The sequence below is a fragment of the Lactuca virosa genome, chromosome 5 (genome assembly GCF_052849685.1).
Source record: "Lactuca virosa cultivar CGN04683 chromosome 5, Lactuca_virosa_CGN04683_v6, whole genome shotgun sequence".
In the NCBI taxonomy this organism is placed as follows: domain Eukaryota; kingdom Viridiplantae; phylum Streptophyta; class Magnoliopsida; order Asterales; family Asteraceae; genus Lactuca; species Lactuca virosa.
The window spans coordinates 206,115,909-206,134,076 of record NC_136430.1 but is presented as its reverse complement, the minus strand read 5'-3'; the positions used below and the strand labels follow the sequence as shown (position 1 = coordinate 206,134,076).

At 34.6% G+C, this 18,168-nt stretch overlaps 1 protein-coding gene and 1 long non-coding RNA gene across 6 annotated transcripts in view; both read left to right on the top strand.

The window, feature by feature from the left end:
- The first annotated feature begins 315 nt into the window (after positions 1-315).
- Positions 316-3,261, top strand: LOC145115649 (uncharacterized). Of its 5 annotated transcripts, XR_013711642.1 has the most exons (6): positions 319-1,108; positions 1,223-1,320; positions 1,463-1,538; positions 1,701-2,055; positions 2,670-2,837; positions 2,931-3,261. It is a non-coding gene; the product is annotated as an uncharacterized LOC145115649 (long non-coding RNA). The 5 variants fall into 5 exon arrangements; XR_013711643.1 differs by having other exon boundaries at positions 316-1,108; positions 1,223-1,287; positions 1,463-1,514; positions 1,701-2,837; XR_013711641.1 differs by having other exon boundaries at positions 316-1,108; positions 1,463-1,514; positions 1,701-2,837.
- A 4,647-nt stretch (positions 3,262-7,908) lies between these two features.
- LOC145112293 (protein FAR1-RELATED SEQUENCE 5-like) overlaps positions 7,909-18,168 on the top strand; it is a 37,347-nt gene continuing 27,087 nt past the window's right edge. Inside the window, exons 1-5 of the mRNA XM_079048470.1 lie at positions 7,909-7,963; positions 8,040-8,132; positions 8,210-8,358; positions 8,439-9,067; positions 9,174-9,405. Of these exons, the coding sequence (XP_078904596.1) occupies positions 7,909-7,963; positions 8,040-8,132; positions 8,210-8,358; positions 8,439-9,067; positions 9,174-9,405 (1,158 nt within the window). The remainder of the gene's footprint in view (positions 7,964-8,039; positions 8,133-8,209; positions 8,359-8,438; positions 9,068-9,173; positions 9,406-18,168) is intronic.

The window sequence follows — 18,168 nt, the reverse complement described above, 5'->3', positions numbered from 1 at the left end:
AGGGTGCACCAGGAATGGAAAATAATGTTTGTGTTTATTGATTATGGTAATGTACTTTTAATTGTTATGACGTTAAAATAGCTATTGTAATGTATGTTAATGAATTTAAAATAGCTATGAAAATATACTTTTAATTGTCATGCTTCCTATGGTGTAATATATGTTTACAATTCTATGTTTTTTTATGCGCTCCCCGCGTTTAAAACGGGTCATAATCTAGTACTATACTAATTCTAAACTAACGGGTCATAATCTAGTACTATACTAATTCTAAACTTCTTGATAACAGGTATTTGCTGTGATTGTCTGAATTATTTTTTTCTTCCTTTACTTTGCTGTAAGGCCGTAAAAGCACTATTGTTTTAATGTGTTGGAGCTTTTCTCTTTCTTGGTATCTTCAAATCCAGGTGTTTTGATGTGTAACAGCAAGATGCTCCACCGTTACTGTCACCCAATAAGAATGGGATTAGTGTGACCGATACCGACTCGCCTATCACATATCTGTTTCTTCTCCTCCCACCGTCCCTTGGGGGATCGATGAAAGCTTCGCCGTCTTCATATCAAATCCTCATTCGTTGAATATCGATTGAACCCTAAATCATTGTCGTTGTTGGTGGTGGTGGTGCGACGGCATGGACTGCCGGTCTTCGTGGCCGGAGGCGTCTTTGCTTACGGGTATACGTGTTTTCCTCCGCAGCTTCCTTCATTTGTGTAATGCTCTCTTCAGTACTATGGTGTCCTCCACCATTTCTGTTTCCCGATTAAATTACTCCACACCACCACCGACTCCAGCCCGATGTTTGGTCCATCGGCTTTTCTATATCTCTATTTCCCTCCTAATTGGATTCATAGTTGGAAAAAAATGGCGACATCACAGACTCAAATCGATAGGGAGGAGAGGAACTGAGGCCGGCGGCAGAGGTGGTTCAACCGGCAGGAACTGTGGTTGAATGACAGGCGCACACCCCCTATTTTTTTTACAGACGTTCGCTCAAATTCTCGCTACCATCATCACAGGAAGTATTTCGATTAGGGCTTAATTCCCCCAATTTCACCATCTGTTCGTTGCCTTTGGTTTCGCCCATCTTCACCGTCATCTTCAACACCGGTGAGTTAAAAAACACTTAACGTATGCTTTAATTTGAAGTGATTCATATCAATTTAGGATTATCGTATTTTTTTTATCATGAGTTAATAGTTTTCTTTTTGTTTTACTTTTCAGTTGACTTATGGTGTTGAGGGGTTGGTATTGTTGAAGACAACAATAATAAGCTATTCCATTCTCAGGTCATCCAGTCAAATAGATAGACTTAAATTACAGTTAGGTTTTCAGTTGATTATAATATCCCCAAATTACATAAAAAAAATTATGAATTGATCATGGTTGCTCTTCTTATTCTAACAAAATTTGCTGTTGGTCAGTTTGGCATATTCACATTTGCAATTTGTCTTTCATTTTCAGGTTCTTATATGGTCAAGTAGTCTCAAATTTACAGATTGCAGTTTCTGACAGGGTATATTGACCTCACTATAGAAAGGTTCTGCTTTTCAAATGTATATGATATGTATTGTTGTAATTGGAAACAGTTATCACATTAAGCTATAATAGCTTATTACAAGAATAAGAAATGTTGAAACAGGAAAGGTAACAACATTATTATCTATCCATCTGTTAATAAAAAATGTTTATTTGATTGCAGGTGTTTATCTGGTTGCTGGCATACGTGTTATCTCCTCATAAACCCACCACTTCCCGACTTGGTAAGCCAATGACATAACGATTGGTGTTGTTTCTTTTTTACTTAACGGGTTTAATGAGTTGAGCATCAAATTCAAAGCAGTTATACCTTATTGTTTCTTTTTGACTTAATCTGGAGTAAATGACTTACTTAATAGGTTAAGCCAAAAAAATCAGCTTAATGTATTAAGATACTATTCATTCAACTATTTGTACCTTTTTTTCTCCCAACTCCACCCACGTTAAAGTTGACCTGTCTTGTGAAATTTGGTTTATGGAATGCAAGCGCAAATTGGTCATTTGGTCCCCATTTTCAGGTACATCCCCTTTTAACATTTTCGTATTATGGAATAAAAAAAAAAAAAGAACGGTTCATTCCATTTTTTATCTATTGGAATGAAATGGATGATTCTTTAGGGAAATTGGTTCCTTCAAATTGGTTAAATTTCATTCAATTATGGAATAGATGAATGAAATGGATTATTCTTTAGGCAAAGTGGTTCCTTCAACTTGGTTAAATTTCATTCATTATGGAATGGAATGAAAGTGTTCAAATGGGTTTTTCTTTTCAAATGTCTAAATTATTTGATTGGATCAACATCAAGAAACTTTTTGTTGCTCTTCAAGATTCTTTAAAAACCTTCACATATGGTTTGTTTTTCGTTTTATTTCTTCTTTTTAGTGATAAGGGCAGTTTTGACATATTTTTTTCAGGTTCCAAACATTTTTTTATTTATACAGTTTTCTAAAGTTTGTGCTTTGTTAAAACCGTTTTAAATATATTTTTTTCTTGTTAGAGCATTGTACTTTGAAAGTACAATGCTATGACCATGTACAAAGATAACCACAAGTTTAAGTAAAGTGAGTTAAGTGAGACCCTTTTTTTCTTATCTGCATTTAACGTTTTTTCCCCTTTTGGTCCTGCTTTTAGAAGTGAGGCCCAAGGTTTGGTGTATCTGACACACGTAGGTGAACACAGTGATGGGGGCTTTACATGTATGGACAAAATAATTAAGGTCAGGAAAGGAACAGACGGGTAGGATTGAGTGAGAAAATGACATTAGAAGTGATGATATAGTATTCTACTTTGACTACTCCGGTATGAACCTTTTTTTTTTTTTTCGCATGTTTCACTTGAATTTGTTTCTTCATTGGATCCAAAACACTAACGATCTTCTTGGTTATTTTTCAGATATGGTTGAGTTTCTTGCTTTCGATATCTACACAAAATAAAAATCCAAGCCTCCATTCAAAGTGAAACCCTGGTGGCTCCTTATAGCTTGAAATTGTTTTGGCATTATACAAGGGTTCACTATTCTTTTGTTTTTTCGTGTTTTTGCTGGTAATTTATTTTATTTAGGGTTGATATTTTGATATTCCTCTTTTGAATAAAGAGGATATGCTTCTGCTTCTACTGTGTTGTGTGGATATGTTACATTCGTAGACAATTTTTCCCTTGAAGGAAAAGATTTGTGATAGAAATAAACCTGGCATGAGTTCTATAATTGATTGGTGGTTGACAACAGTCCAGAACTCCATGGCTGCTATGTTTTACAACCAAACACCTTCTGACCCCCGCAAAGCGGGATCCTTCCCTAGTTAAATACTATATGAGTAATAATATTGTAATTTATTGGTTATTTTCAATTAAGGAAATTATTAATTGAGGTATAAATATGATGTGTTAATTAAGAAAAGATAAAAAAAAATGAGAAAAATGACAAATGGAAAAAACATTTGTTAAAAAATACCAAAAAATGACATGTGCCCAAGTTAATGACATGTGACAAAATTATTTTCATTTATTAGGGAGGATATATATATATATATATATATATATATATATATATATATATATATATATATATATATATATAGGAAGTGGTTCAAATGAGAACTTAAAAAAAAAAGTTAATAACCCTAAGAACCACTATTTTAAATATTTTCATTAAGAGCATTCTAGACAAATCCAACATTTATATTGTATTAAGCAAACTTTTTCATTCAATAGTTTACAAACTACTTAACATTTGTCGACAGACCACCATCAGACCATCTTAGGACCACCATCGGATGGTGGCTAGACCGCCGCCATATTAACATTAAATTCAGTAGCAGTTTTGTATCCATATTCAATGCTTAAAACAAACGTTGTAGCTTCCATTTCTTTGGTAATACTTTTTAGTTTTCCAGCTAAAATATATAAACTTTTAGCAAAAATAGAATTATGTTTTGAAAAAGTCAATTTTCTTTTTTCTAAATTGTAGATTTATTTAGAAAAATATATATCGTGTATAAGAAATATTCACAGTTTAATAAACATAATAATTCACTAATACACGGTTTAATATTTTCATGCATACCTTCATACATAGTTTAACACAAAATTTATATAAAATATACAACTTAATATTGTCCATTTTTAGTTTAATTCATAAAATTCACAACATGATATAATACAATCCATTATATATTAATTTATATATTTAAAGAAGTCAAACTCAAATTCGCCTGCCACCACGACCAACTATCATACATCACCACCAACCACCCGTCCCATTGTTGCAGTCATTATTTCTTCCAAATCAAATCTGTATATAAAATCATTGATTGATAGTTAAATACTATATTCACAATTTAATAAACCAATTAATTCACTTTTTCAAAGTTTAATGCAAAATAATTATAAAAACAAATACATTTTTACATATTTAAACAACAGAAAAATAAATATATTCACTAGAAATTTGTACAAACAATCATACATAAATCATTCATAATTTAATATAAAATTCATAAAAAATTCACAGTTTAAATAGAAATTTCACAGTTTAGTGCAATCAATTCACAATTTATAACACAAAAATCACAGTTAAATATACATAATTCACATCTTAATAAAGTCAATTCACAGTTTAAACAGAAAATCTACAGCTTAATGCAGTCAATTCACAGTTTAAAACCCAAAAATCACAACTTAATACACAAAATTTATAGCTTAATACAAAAAATCCGCAGTTTAATACACAAATTATGCATTTACAATCATATTATCAACGTAAAACTCTTAATACAATTAATTCACAGTTTAGTACACAAAATTCAAGAATTTATGCAACAAATTCGCAGTTTAATACACACAATATATATTCATAGCCATATTCTCAAAGTAAAACTTACATTTATACATTCATGTATGAAGACATTTCTATGTATTAAATTGTGAATTTGATATATTAAGTCGTCAATAAAATTCACAGCTTAATACAAAAAATTCACAGTTTAATACAATACATTCAAAGCTCATTTACAAGTATAGTCTCATATATCATTCACAATTTAATACATACATAAATTATGTTATATTTAAAGTTACTTAAAAAAATATTAACATATAATATTTTGCACTAAAAGTTAACTTTAATATTATTTTACTCAAATATGAAACTAAACATACATTATTTTGTTCATACTTTACGATAGGAATTGTATACAAATATATCTTCGAAAATTTAATAAATAAGGATAATATTTGTAATTTATATTATTTGTTTTAAAATATCATAATATATTTAAATATGATAAATCTTAGAATTTATATTTATGTTTATAAATGTCAATAACATGACTATTTTTATTTTATTTCTCGTAAATCAATATAAAGTTAAAAAGATTAGTATAATACTAAGTCATCAAATTATAATATAAAAAATTATTTTATTGATTATATTATATAAATTTGAAATAATAGAAAGAATGAGAAAGAGATCAAATGATGATATGATTACTTGATTACACTATGAACCATAATTGTGTGTAACTCTTTTTCTTGGAAAAAGAAGTACACAATTTAAAATTAATATCTCAGAAAAATAAGACATAGGGAGGTGATAATAGAGTCATCCTTATTGATTGTTTAGCTTGGACCTAGGAAAAAAAGTCAAAAGATTATTTTCTAGATAGTTTACTTTATAAGCACACATATACATTTAATATATGTAGACAATTTACTCTATACACACGTATATAAATTTAATATGCATTTAAAGTAAAAAAGATTATCCAAATTTCTATTTGTATTTTCGTAAGAGTTTTGTACCAGTTATTTCTTTAACAAATTAAAGTTTAAAGATTTATAAATGGACCAACAATAAAAGGGAATAAAGCATTGTTGAATTTGTTTACTTTAACAGTAGTTTAGTATTTCAAGTTTCAATAATATTACATTCTACTAGAGAGGAAGATAAAAAGTTCAGGACTCTCATTCACAGTTTAATGAAACAGTTCATGATTCTTATTCACTATTTAATAAAACAGTTCAGGATACTAAGACACCAGTAAAAAAAATACTAGTTCAGACACTAAGTCACAAAATACTAGTATGATATCTATTCATAGCTTAATAGATTATTTCAAATAGTCATTCACAACTTAAAATATACAATCATTTCATTAAGGCATTTCATCAAACACCTTCTATGCATATTTTTTCTAGTTATTTTATTTCTATACTTTTCTACCAGATAACTGATAAGAGAATAGAATAGAAGGTAAGCATTTATCAAACATATTGTGTGCATAACACATATCAGATCTATAAGCACAACACATAAGATCTAACCTGATTTATACTTATACATCAAACACCTTGAGAAGAGGTCAATGGTGGTGGCGGTGGCGGTCGTCAGCAGTAGCAGCGGTCAACAACGGTGGCGACGGTGTGATGGCAGATCTGAAGGAGGATGTTATAGATCTGAGGCGTAGGTTGTAGACCTAACCAGATCTAGACTAGGAACACCATCAGAGACGAGGAAAACCCACCAGAATCATTTAGATCTAAACAAATTTGAGCAAAAAACACAAAAGAAAGTGGTCGGAATCACGTCACCAGAGACGACAGGAAGAGGAGGTGGTTCGCCGCTGATATGAGACAACGATAGTGGTGGCGGTTATCAGCATAAATCGGAGATCTGGAGGTGGAGGACGACGAAGCTAGCAATGCATCTGGTTGTTCTTTGGTGGTTCGATACAATGGATCTAGAGCAGAAATCAGAGATCTAGAAAACAACGACAATACACACTTGGATTCCGGAGTGGCGGTAGTCAGGCGAACATCGGCGGCGACGACGGCTGGAGGCTCGTGACGTCGGTGGTAAAAGAAGGGAGAGGATGGAAGGGTTGATTTTTTTAGAACTATGAAAAATGAAACAGATCTAGCATTTAGATCTAATTTGCAACATCTTATATGTTGTTTGTGAAACAAGGCTATGATGTGTTGTTATTTACAATAATGTCATTTTTTTTAACAATTGGTATACGAAAATGGTAACAAATATACATTTAATTATAAAACTAAAACTAAAGGTTCCTAGGGTTCTTATTCTTTTGTGGTTCTCATTTGTATAGAGAGAAAATTTCAATAGAGAACCAATATGGATCAAGGAACCAAGGAACCTATCTTAACCATCTATTTTCTTGTAATCTTGGCCATTAACCCTTAATTAACCAAAACAAACACGGAGGGGAATTTTGGTAATTTTAGGCTCTCATTTAATAGTCATGTTTGTCTCTGTTATCTTCTTCTGTGACTGCCCATCATCTTCACCACCAATCGATCCAAAATACTCTCGCCTGTTCTTTGAAATCTCAACCTTTTTCATCCAATTTACTAATAGTTTCTTCAGATTTCAGCTAATAATCAGGTATTTTTAACATCTATTCATCTTTTGTTTATGATTATTAGGTCAATTATAGATTTTCATTTTACCGTTGTTCTTCCGATGCTTTGTTATCAACTTATTTATATTGTTATTGTACCCGTGTGATTGTCAAATTCTCATGATTTTACCGTTTAATCTTCAAATAGTTATGTTTTTATTGTTAATTTGCTAATTTTATGTCGCATGTTGAATATGCGTTTGATGTTACTGTTTTTCCTTCGGTCGTTTTTGTAATCATTCGTCTGTAATGCATCTTCGACATTTAGATAATCAATTCTATCTTGTGCATATTCGACATTTAAATTATCTCCAAACTTTTAGTGATTTTGAGAATCTTATCTTATCTCGTGCGTATATTTTAAAGTTTTGTGATTATCTTGTTTATTTGTTTCCTTTTTTGTATCATTATCAATTCTAATCTCTATATAAACTCTAGGTTACTGATTCATTATGAGTTCTCTGAGTTTTTGTTCAGATTTGCATTCAACTATTAATGAACAATCACGTAAGTTTTTTTTTCTTAATATAAATTTCACATTTTCTATGTAATGTAATAAAATAGATGTTTTTTTCTTTTGCAGTTCATGATCAGTCATCTTCAGGTATGAATATTGATCATTCAAATAGCAGTAATTCTTGTTCAGATTTGCATTCAACTATTAATGAACAATCACGTAAGTTTTTTTTCTTAATATAAATTTCACATTTTCTATGTAATGTAATAAAATAGATGTTTTTTTTGCTTTTGCAGTTCATGATCAATCATCTTCAAATATGAATATTGATCATTCAAATAGCAGTAATTCTCGTTATAGATTTGATTTTGAGCTCTACAATACTGAGTCTTTTAAGCTTGTTTGTTATGATAAGTTGATACATAAGAAGCCTTTCAACGGATCGGTATTTGATTCGTTGGACATTGGTCTTGACTTTTACAAGACTTATGGTCAAGAACATGGTTTTGATGTGAATATGTCAAGTCAAAAAGATACAATGATGGCACAGTTCGTCTTAGATATTTCACATGTAGTAGATCTGGTTTCACGGAGTCGTTCAAGAATGAAAATATTAATGTGAACTTTTCAGATGCTAAGAGAATGAGAACTTCTTCTAAGAAGAATGGATGCCCTGTTGTTTTAAAGTTCAAGAATCTCCGATGTTCTTTAATGTTCTACATTTATGTGTTTGTTGAAGATCACAACCATGAACTTGTTGCTCAAGATCAGTTGCACTTATTAAGGATTAATCGGACAATTGATTTTCTTGATGAATCTTTTATACATAAGGTTGGTACTTGTAACATTGGTGCTTCAAAAGCTTATAACTTGGTGAGTAGTATGAAGGGTTGCTTTGATTCTAGGGGAGGGACTGCAGTCGACTTCAAAAAATTTCATAGAGATTTGAATTCTAAAATTGGTGTCAAAGATTACCAAATGGTTGTGGATATATTGACAAACAGAAAATTGTGTTTCTCTAAATTTTCATTTGAGGTCCAAAAAGATGTTCATGATCATCTTACTGGACTTTTTTGGGCTGATGATACTTTGAAAGCCAACTATAAGGAATTTGGAGATGTACTATCTGTTGATGCCACTTATCAAACAAACAAGTAATTCCTAATCCTTATTTGTTCTTTTTATGGTATTTGTTCGTTTTAATAATACTTATCAAAACAAAAAAAAAATCAGGTATTCTATGGTATTTGTTCTTTTTAGTGGAGTTGACTATCACAAGTGTTGTGTTACTTTTTCTGTTGGTTTACTAGCTCGTGAGACAGCAGATGCATATGTGTGGTTGCTTGAAGAGTTTCGTAAAGCATTTTTCAAGCCACCCATGATGATTGTAACAGATCAGGATTCATCAATCAAGAAAGCTGTTAATTTTGTTTTTTCTGAATCCAAGCATAGACTATGCATGTGGCACATCACTCAAAAACTTGAGGAAAATGTATATTCTTTGTTTCTTGATTCCTATATATGTTTATAACCATCTAGATCATAAAGCAAACTGTGAATTCACAATGTAAATTTTCATATGATGAAAGAAAAAAATCTAAATCATAAATCACATTGTGAAAAAAAAATTATGTTACTATGAACTACATCAAATATTCAACTTAATTAACGATTCTTATGTGTTTCCTTTTTTTAGATTCCTATCGATGTTTATAACCATCCGGACTTCCAAAAGACCTTTTTAATATTATATGGAATCTTCAATGTTCTCCACAATATTTTGAAAGTTCCTGGTCAACAATGTTAGATAAGTTTCATCTCAAAGAAAATGACTGGTTAAAGACTGTTTTTAAAATAAGGGATTTATGGATTCCGGCTTTTATGAGAGATCTTGAAGTTTCTGGTTTGATGCGAACTACTTCAAGATCAGAGAGCCTGAATTATGATTTCTCACATTTTTTGCATCATAAATCAAATTTAGTGAAGTTTATGATGTCATTTGATAGTGCAATGGAGAAGCAAAGACATTGTAATGCCTGGTTCCTGGTATGCATTTAAATTATAATTTATTCATAATTACAGAGCAACTCGACAAGTTGGTAGCCCCAGACTCGTCGAGTAGAGATTTAATGAAACCGCGTACTTTAGGAGACCTACTCAACGAGTTGGGAGGCCTCAACTCGACGAGTAGGATGGCAGATATGAAACCCTAATTTTCGGGGTTTGCACCCTATTTAAACACCTTAACCCCAATGTGTTGGCCTCATTTCCAGCCTCCAAGTCCCTAACCCTAGATCTCGAAACCCTAATGCTATTGTGAGTGTTCGTGAGCCATTTAAGTGTTTTAGTGTGTGCTTGAAGCCATTGGAAGAAGGAAAAGCTTGAGGACACAAGAAGGAGCTTATAGATCCAGAATCCTTGCCTCATCGACGACATTTTGCTGGTATAAAGCTTGAACCTTGCTTTGTAGTTGTTTAGATCTTCTTTTAGGGTTATTTTGATTGGTTTTGGTCCAAATATCATGGTACTTGGGAGTTGGACGTCCCAAATGGGTTTACACTTCAGATTTATGGTCTTGAGGGGTTTTCATGGCATAAATGTGCCAACTTTATGGCCATGGAAGTCCCATGCAACCCATCATTTTGGCCTTTTGGAGCTTCTAATGGCCATGCATGTAGAGAAAGCTGCGACTTTACGTGATCTTCTTGTCCCAAGAGTCCAGATCTATGACCTCATGGTCTATCTTGTAGTTTTGGTGGTATTTGGTATTAAGACTTTGGCCTTTTTGGGTTAGGGTTTGAGCTTAATCCATTTAGGAAAGGTATTAATGGGTAAAGTTGGAAACTTTACCCTCCTAGAAGCATTTTCAGTCTAGATCTGGAGTATAGAGTGTAGATCTAAATAATAAGGGCTTAATGCATTAAAAAGGGCTAACAGACTAAAGAACTCGACGAGTTCATAGAGGAACTCGACGAGTTGGGTCGAAGATTCACAATGTGAATCCTTACATTTCATACCAAAACACGTTGAGGTTCACCAAGTGATGTACACATACACATGGTGAATCTTTTCACTTTTTTGTGCATAGTGAAAACAAGCGAAAGTGGTAATCAACTTGGAAAACATTTTTAAGAGATTCACTGTAACATACACGTTCAGTTATCGTGTTTTGTAACTTTTAAAAATGAATAATATTATAAAATATTATGTGATTTTGAGCGTTGAGTTCTAACAGATAGTTTTTACTAGAAATGAAGTAAAACTATGTTTAGAATCACTCGGAAAATATTGGAAGTCTTATGAGATTCCAATCTAATGTCAAATATTGAAATTTAATGAAAATATAAAATTTGAAATAAGTAAAATTTTATTATTGAAAATTGTAAAGAACCTCGTTAGAAACATTTAGGCGAAAACCTCATCGAAATCTGAGTTATAACGATGAAGTTATGACTATTTGAAGTTTCGCGACAGAACCGGCACAACGCCATATGACATAAAAAGTGAGTTTTCGATAAACTACTTTTTAGCCTTTATGATCTAAATGAAAGTCGTAGTATTCGTTAAACCGAGAATTTCCATAAAAAGAACGTCCAAATCTAACATCGTATGAGGAAGTTATTATTTTTATAAGATTCGGTATAGCAGTAGACAGCTAAAAACTCGAAATAAAGATCGAGTGACTTTTAGCCAACACAACCTAAATGAGAATCGAAGATCTCGTCGATTGTAGTTCAACGGTAAAAAGACAGAAGAAAACGGACGTCAGATGAAGAAGTTATGAATTTTTAACGGACTTATCCAGTCCCGGCATGTTAAAAATATAACTTAAAAAATAAAGTCAAAATTAGCCAACGGAGTCTAAACGAAAGTTGTAGAGTATAATCTAACCTACGCGTGGATATAAAGAATGTCAAAAACGGAACTCGTACGCGAAAGTTACGAATTTTTGAAGTTTGGAAGTTCGGAGTACGCCCAGCGTACTCGTGTTCATGGTCCAAGATTGGCCACGTCACCCAAACTCTCGCATACGACACGTATCATACGGACTCAACACGTCCGATGCCACACATCACGCTACATGCAGCGTACTAGGTGTACACCCAGCGTACTGAGCCACAATACATTACGCCTCGCGTAATAGAGTGTACGCCCAACGAAGAGGCTATCAGGGCAGTACGCCCTGCGTACTTGAAGATTACGCCCATCGTAATTCGGGTTTCAGCCCTATAAATAGTGAGCAAGACCTCCAGGTTTTTTTGTTTACAAAATCTATTCTCTCTCACTCTCTACTTCTTCTCTACCTACGTTTAACCCCCCGAAGTCCCGATATCATCCCCGACACCCGAAGCAAGTCCCGACGCTCCGAAGTTTCTGAGAAAATCATATTTTCAAGTCGAAACTCTGCCCGAGTAAAGCCCGGTTTTCAACTAAAATCCCCGGTTTTGTCACAGAAAGTCATATTTAGAGCCGAAGTGCTGCCCAAATTATCATTTATTCCTTCGGTTATTTCACAGTGAGTTCAATATAGGGACAATTGTATGTTATGTGTTATATATTCAATGTACTTTCCTGTGTTATATCGGATTTATGCCTTTGGCCATGTAGAGCATGACTCGTATAATTTTCTCGTATTGGCTTTGTGCCTTTGGCCATGTAGAGCATGACTCGTATAACTTCTGGTATTGGCATATGGCTATGTAGGACTGAAAGTCTGTATATTCTAGCAAAATGATAATCCAAAATTGTATTTTCTGTGCCATTTAGGCTGAAGCTTTATTGATGTATATCAAGTTGAAATTGATTGTTGGTTGATATGGAAAGTCTGTCATATGATACACATATGCCTTTGTTGTTCTTTGTCCCTCTTTGCTTCTGTCATATTGATATGTATATGGCATATCGTTATATTGTAACTGTTATTGAACTCATTAAGCGTCACCCGCCTAACACTCTCAATGTTTAAACTATTGCAGGTGATAAGCATCAAGTATAGTCATGTACTGGTAGAAGATGTAGAATAGATAATATTATAGCTTTTGTATTGTATTCTTGGGAAAGTATGTAATATATAAAACTTTGTAAAAATCTTAATAGTCGGTTTGTATCCAGTCTACGTAATTAAACTATCAATGTAAAATATTGTTTTATGAATATGCATGTAGCATGTTTTGGAGTAACTTGGAGTGATACCACGGATTGGTATTTAGACTTAAACCGTTGGGAGTTCAATATATGAACGGATTCATTAGGAGTATATGGATACAAATCATAGGAAAAAATTTAAGTAAAGTATTAGGTAATAATAAATCCTAATATTCTAAATACTATGTTGCTCCAAATTTTCAGAAGAATGGCTGAACAGGAAGGTAGCCATACACCAGAAGTGGGTGGAGATCCTAAACCTGGTGAAGTAAATAATCCAGTATCCCCTCGTGAGGAGCGACTCTTGGGTAAACTTACTGGTATTATTCGGCAGACTCTCGAATAACACAAAAAGAATGGTGATTAAGGCAAAGAGAAAGTCACCGGAGAATCTTCAAAAGGAGAGATGAGACGTCCCTCATTCAAAACTTTCAAGAGTAGTGGTGCTATAGAGTTTTCTGGTGTCCTTAATCCCATAGTTGTTCTAACTTGGATTTAGAACATAGAGAAAGTATTTTGTATCTATCATGTGGATAATGAAGACAAGGCTAATTATGCTTCTGGTATGCTCATCGGAGAAGCCTTGGTCTGGTGGGAGGCAACATATGAAGCTCTTAAGGAGTATGACCATGAAAATTTATCCTGGGAAATGTTCAAAACTCGTTTGCTAGGGAAGTATTGTCCTCTAGACATAATGAGGAGATTGGAAAAAGAATTCCTCGAGCTTAAACAGGGAGTAATGACTGTGAATGAGTATGAAACTCAGTTCAATCAAAAAGCACGGTTTGCTGCAAAGTATATTCCAACTGAAGACGAGAAAATTCAGTTATTCATGGAGGGACTACGATATGAAATCCACGATTTCGTGAGCAATCGGGATGTTCTATCATTTGATAAAGCTGTTGAGTATGCTCGAAAGCGTGAGCATGACTTAGAGATACGTGGTGCTACTTTTTTTTGTTCCGAAGCATCCACGTATTGATCAAACTGTTTCTGTTCCCTCTATTCCACCAGCTCAATCTATTCGTACTGATCCCGGTAAACAAGTGAAATCCCAAAATACCCCTCGTGGCCGAGGTAGGTCACAATCTTTTTCTCTTCAGTCACCATCGTGTCAAAAATGTGGAAAGAATCACCAGGGCCAATGCAGAACAGCAAAAGAATCGGTGATCTGTTATGGATGTGGAGAAATGGGCCACATAAAACCCGTTTTCCCGATGAAGAGTGTTACATGCTTTGCTTGTGGTGTTACTGGCCACAGGAAGCGCTTCTATCCTACTCTTACTAGCCAAGTGACGGGAAGTCAAGCTTATGTTCAACAACCGGCGAGAAGTCAAGCCCCTGTTCAACTATCAAAGAGTACTCCAACTAAAAAGGAGGAGGTGCCAAAAGCTAAGGGCCGTGCATTCCAGATTACCACAGAGGAGGCACGCGAGGACCCGAATGTTGTGACGGGTACATTTCTTGTGAACTCTAGACCTGCTCACATTTTATTTGATTCTGGTGCCTCAGATTCTTTTGTGTCTCATGAATTTGCGCATTCTTTTCAAATTGCTTGTTATGCACTCGCGCAACCATTTCACGTAGATACTGCGGGAAGTATATCATTACTTGCTGATAAAATCTATAGGGATTGTGTCATAGAAATTGAAGGCTACAATTTTCTTGCTAATTTGATTCCTATCTCCTTGCCCAACTTTGATATTATTCTCGACATGGATTGGTTGTCAAAGAACCACGCAGAACTCTTGTGCTATGAAAAGATAGTACGCATTCCTATTGAAGGGGATAATTTTATATATGTTTACGGTGAACAAAGAATCTTAAAAATAATCTCTTTCCTAAAAGCTCGTAAATTCATATCGAAGGGGTGTTCTATCTATCTAGCCTACACCGTTGATATCTCTGATAGGTTTTATACAAACAGTCCTATGTGTGCATGCAACCCTAATTGGATCTATGTTTTCACTATAAGACATACAACTTTATGAACACAAAATAAACCCTAGCATGCTCCTACAATTTTCGAAAATCATATAGAAGAGTAGAAGACATACCTTTGTTGTTATATTGCAATAACAACTAGTTTCCTTGATCTCTTAGACTCTTGAAAGCAAGCACCACAAATGTAGTGCCTCTAATGGCTCACAAACACCAAGAAGCAATAAGGCAATTAAGAGAGAGGAGGGAGGATACTAATTTTCGGCCTTAGGGTTTCTCTTGGAACAAGTGGCCAAAAATTGAAGGCTAGGGTCTCTATTTATACTGTAGGGTGCTAGGGTTTCAGTCTAAACCCTAATGGATAGCTTAGCCACCAAGCAGCCCAAGGAACCTTCTGGAATGAGGCCTTGGACGAAAATATGATGATCCTTCATCATAATTTCGTTCCCCCTTAGTCCATTAGGTTTCCCAGCCCAAAACTCAACTATCACACATTTGACAGTTTATACCCCTTTATTTAAATAATCTCTTTTAGTCACCAAATTAATTCCTAATTAATTTATGACTAATACTAATTAAATAAATATGATTTCTCCTTTAATATATTATTCTTATAATATATTAATAAACCACAATATCCTCTCTCTCATATTAAATTACCTTGCCAAGTTGCTTTGGTGAAGGCAACCCAAAAGGACCATGCATAACCGGGTCAAGTACATACCAAATATAGTTACGGGCTTAGACACTAATCCAACAGTCTCCCACTTGGATAAGTCTAGTAACTATATCTCACATATGACTTCAGGATCCGATTAGCAATTGTAGCTTTCAATAGCCGCTGTCAACTCTGATCAATAATCTGTCCTTCAGATAAGGGATCGTATAATCCTCTGTTCTAGATATCATGCTGACAATACTTATTGTCCAGCATTTTGTTTCTCGATCTCTGATTTGTTCGACATAGAACTCAGTTGAACACATCAACTTCATCCTGACTGGGCCCGGCACATAAGTCAAACCAAATCATCGAGTGGCCAAGATATCGCTTTTATTCTCTTAGAATAAAAGGAACAGATAAACTTCGACTTATATGCTTTTATTATCTACTAGCTAAGTTACACACAATAATACGTTTTATAACATCAAGTTACTGATGCGTTTTCGTATTATCAATATATAATCAACTAGCAAACAATAACCATATCTCTAGGTCTTAAGATTATATGATATTATCATCTTGCGATCACTTGTGATAACTTTCATGAAGTGATACTAGCAAGTGCGGGTTTATTCCAATGCTCAAAACATATTTCATAAGCACTCATAAACTTTGTAGCAAACCTTTGCAATGTCTAAAACCTTTTAGACAATCTACAAACAAATTTATGACAATCTTCTTTCATATCTACTTCCAACATATGAGCGATTGTGGACTGTTCGAATAATCTTATTATTCAGGAAGTCAAAACATGCAAACTCGAAACAATAGATAAATAATCAACACAAGATAGTAACTTTCTTAAAAATAACACACCTTTATTTAATCATCAAATGTTGAATACAAAATTATCCATTACAAGTTTCCTACCTATCTAATCTAAACTAATATTGTCCTTTAGCCCAACGCTCCTAGCGTGCTGCAAATGCTTGACCCTACTCAGTCCCTTCGTAAGGGGATCTGCTGGGTTATCTTCCGACGATATCCTCTTCACAACGAGGAGTCCCTCTTCTACCCGATGTCTAATAAAATGGTATTTCCTGTCGATATGTCGAGATCTGCCATGATCCCTTGGTTCCTTGGTTAAGGCAACCGCTCTTTCATTATCACAGAAAATTTCCATGGGCTCCTTTATGGATGGCACAACTCCAAGGTCTCCAATGAAGTTCTTCAACCATATAGCCTCCTTTGACGCCTCGCTTGCCGCAATATACTCTGATTCGCACGTTGAATCAGCTACGGTCTCTTGCTTGGAACTTTTCCAAGTCACTGCTCCTCCGTTCAGGGTAAAGACCCAGCCCGACTGTGATCGGTAATTATCCCGATCCGTCTGGAAGCTAGCGTCACTGTACCCTCGCACCCTTAAGTCATCACTCCCACCGAGGACTAGAAACCATTCCTTGGTCCTTCGTAGGTACTTAAGAATATTCTTGACAACAATCCAATGCGCTCTACCAGGGTTCCCTTGATATCTGCTGACCATGCTCAAAGCGAAGGCCACATTAGGGCGAGTACAGGTCATAGCGTACATAATCGAGCCAACTGCGGAAGCGTAAGGTACTCGGCTCATATAAGCTATCTCTGCCTCTGTACTCGGGCTCTGAGTCTTACTCAGTTTGGTATTGCATTGGATTGGAAACTCCCTTTTCTTGGAATTTTCCATACTAAAACGCTTTAGTACCTTTTCCAAGTATGTATCCTGACTGAGTCCTATCAGTCTCTTACTTCTGTCTCTTACTATCCTTATTCCTAGAATATATGCAGCCTCTCCGAGGTCCTTCATAGCGAAACACTTCCCAAGCCAGGACTTGACCTCCTGCAAGGTTGGGATGTCGTTTCCTATGAGCAGTATGTCATCGACATACAATACGAGGAAGCTCACTATACTCCCACTGGCCTTGACATACACACATGACTCATCTTCATTTCGCAGAAAGCCAAACTCTTTGACCTTCTCGTCAAAACAAAGATTCCATCTGCGAGATGCTTGCTTCAATCCATAAATGGATTTCTCAAGCTTGCACACTCTATTTAGATACTTCGCATTGACAAAACCCTCTGGCTGATTCATGTAAACATCCTCAGCCAACTTCCCATTTAGGAAAGCGGTTTTTACGTCCATCTGCCAGATTTCATAATCATGAAACGCAGCTATTGCGAGCATTACCCTAATAGACTTTATTTTAGCAACTGGCGAGAAGGTCTCATCATAGTCAACTCCAGGAGTTTGAGTAAATCCCTTCACGACCAATCGCGCTTTATAAGTGTGCACTTTCCCATCCATGTCTGTCTTCTTCTTGAAGATCCATTTGCACCCGACTGTCTTACGACCTGGTACATTATCAACCAAATTCCAAACTTGGTTGTCATACATGGACTGAATCTCGCTGTCCATTGCCTCTTTCCATTTAGCAGACTCTGGGCCTGCCATGGCTTCCTTATAGCTAT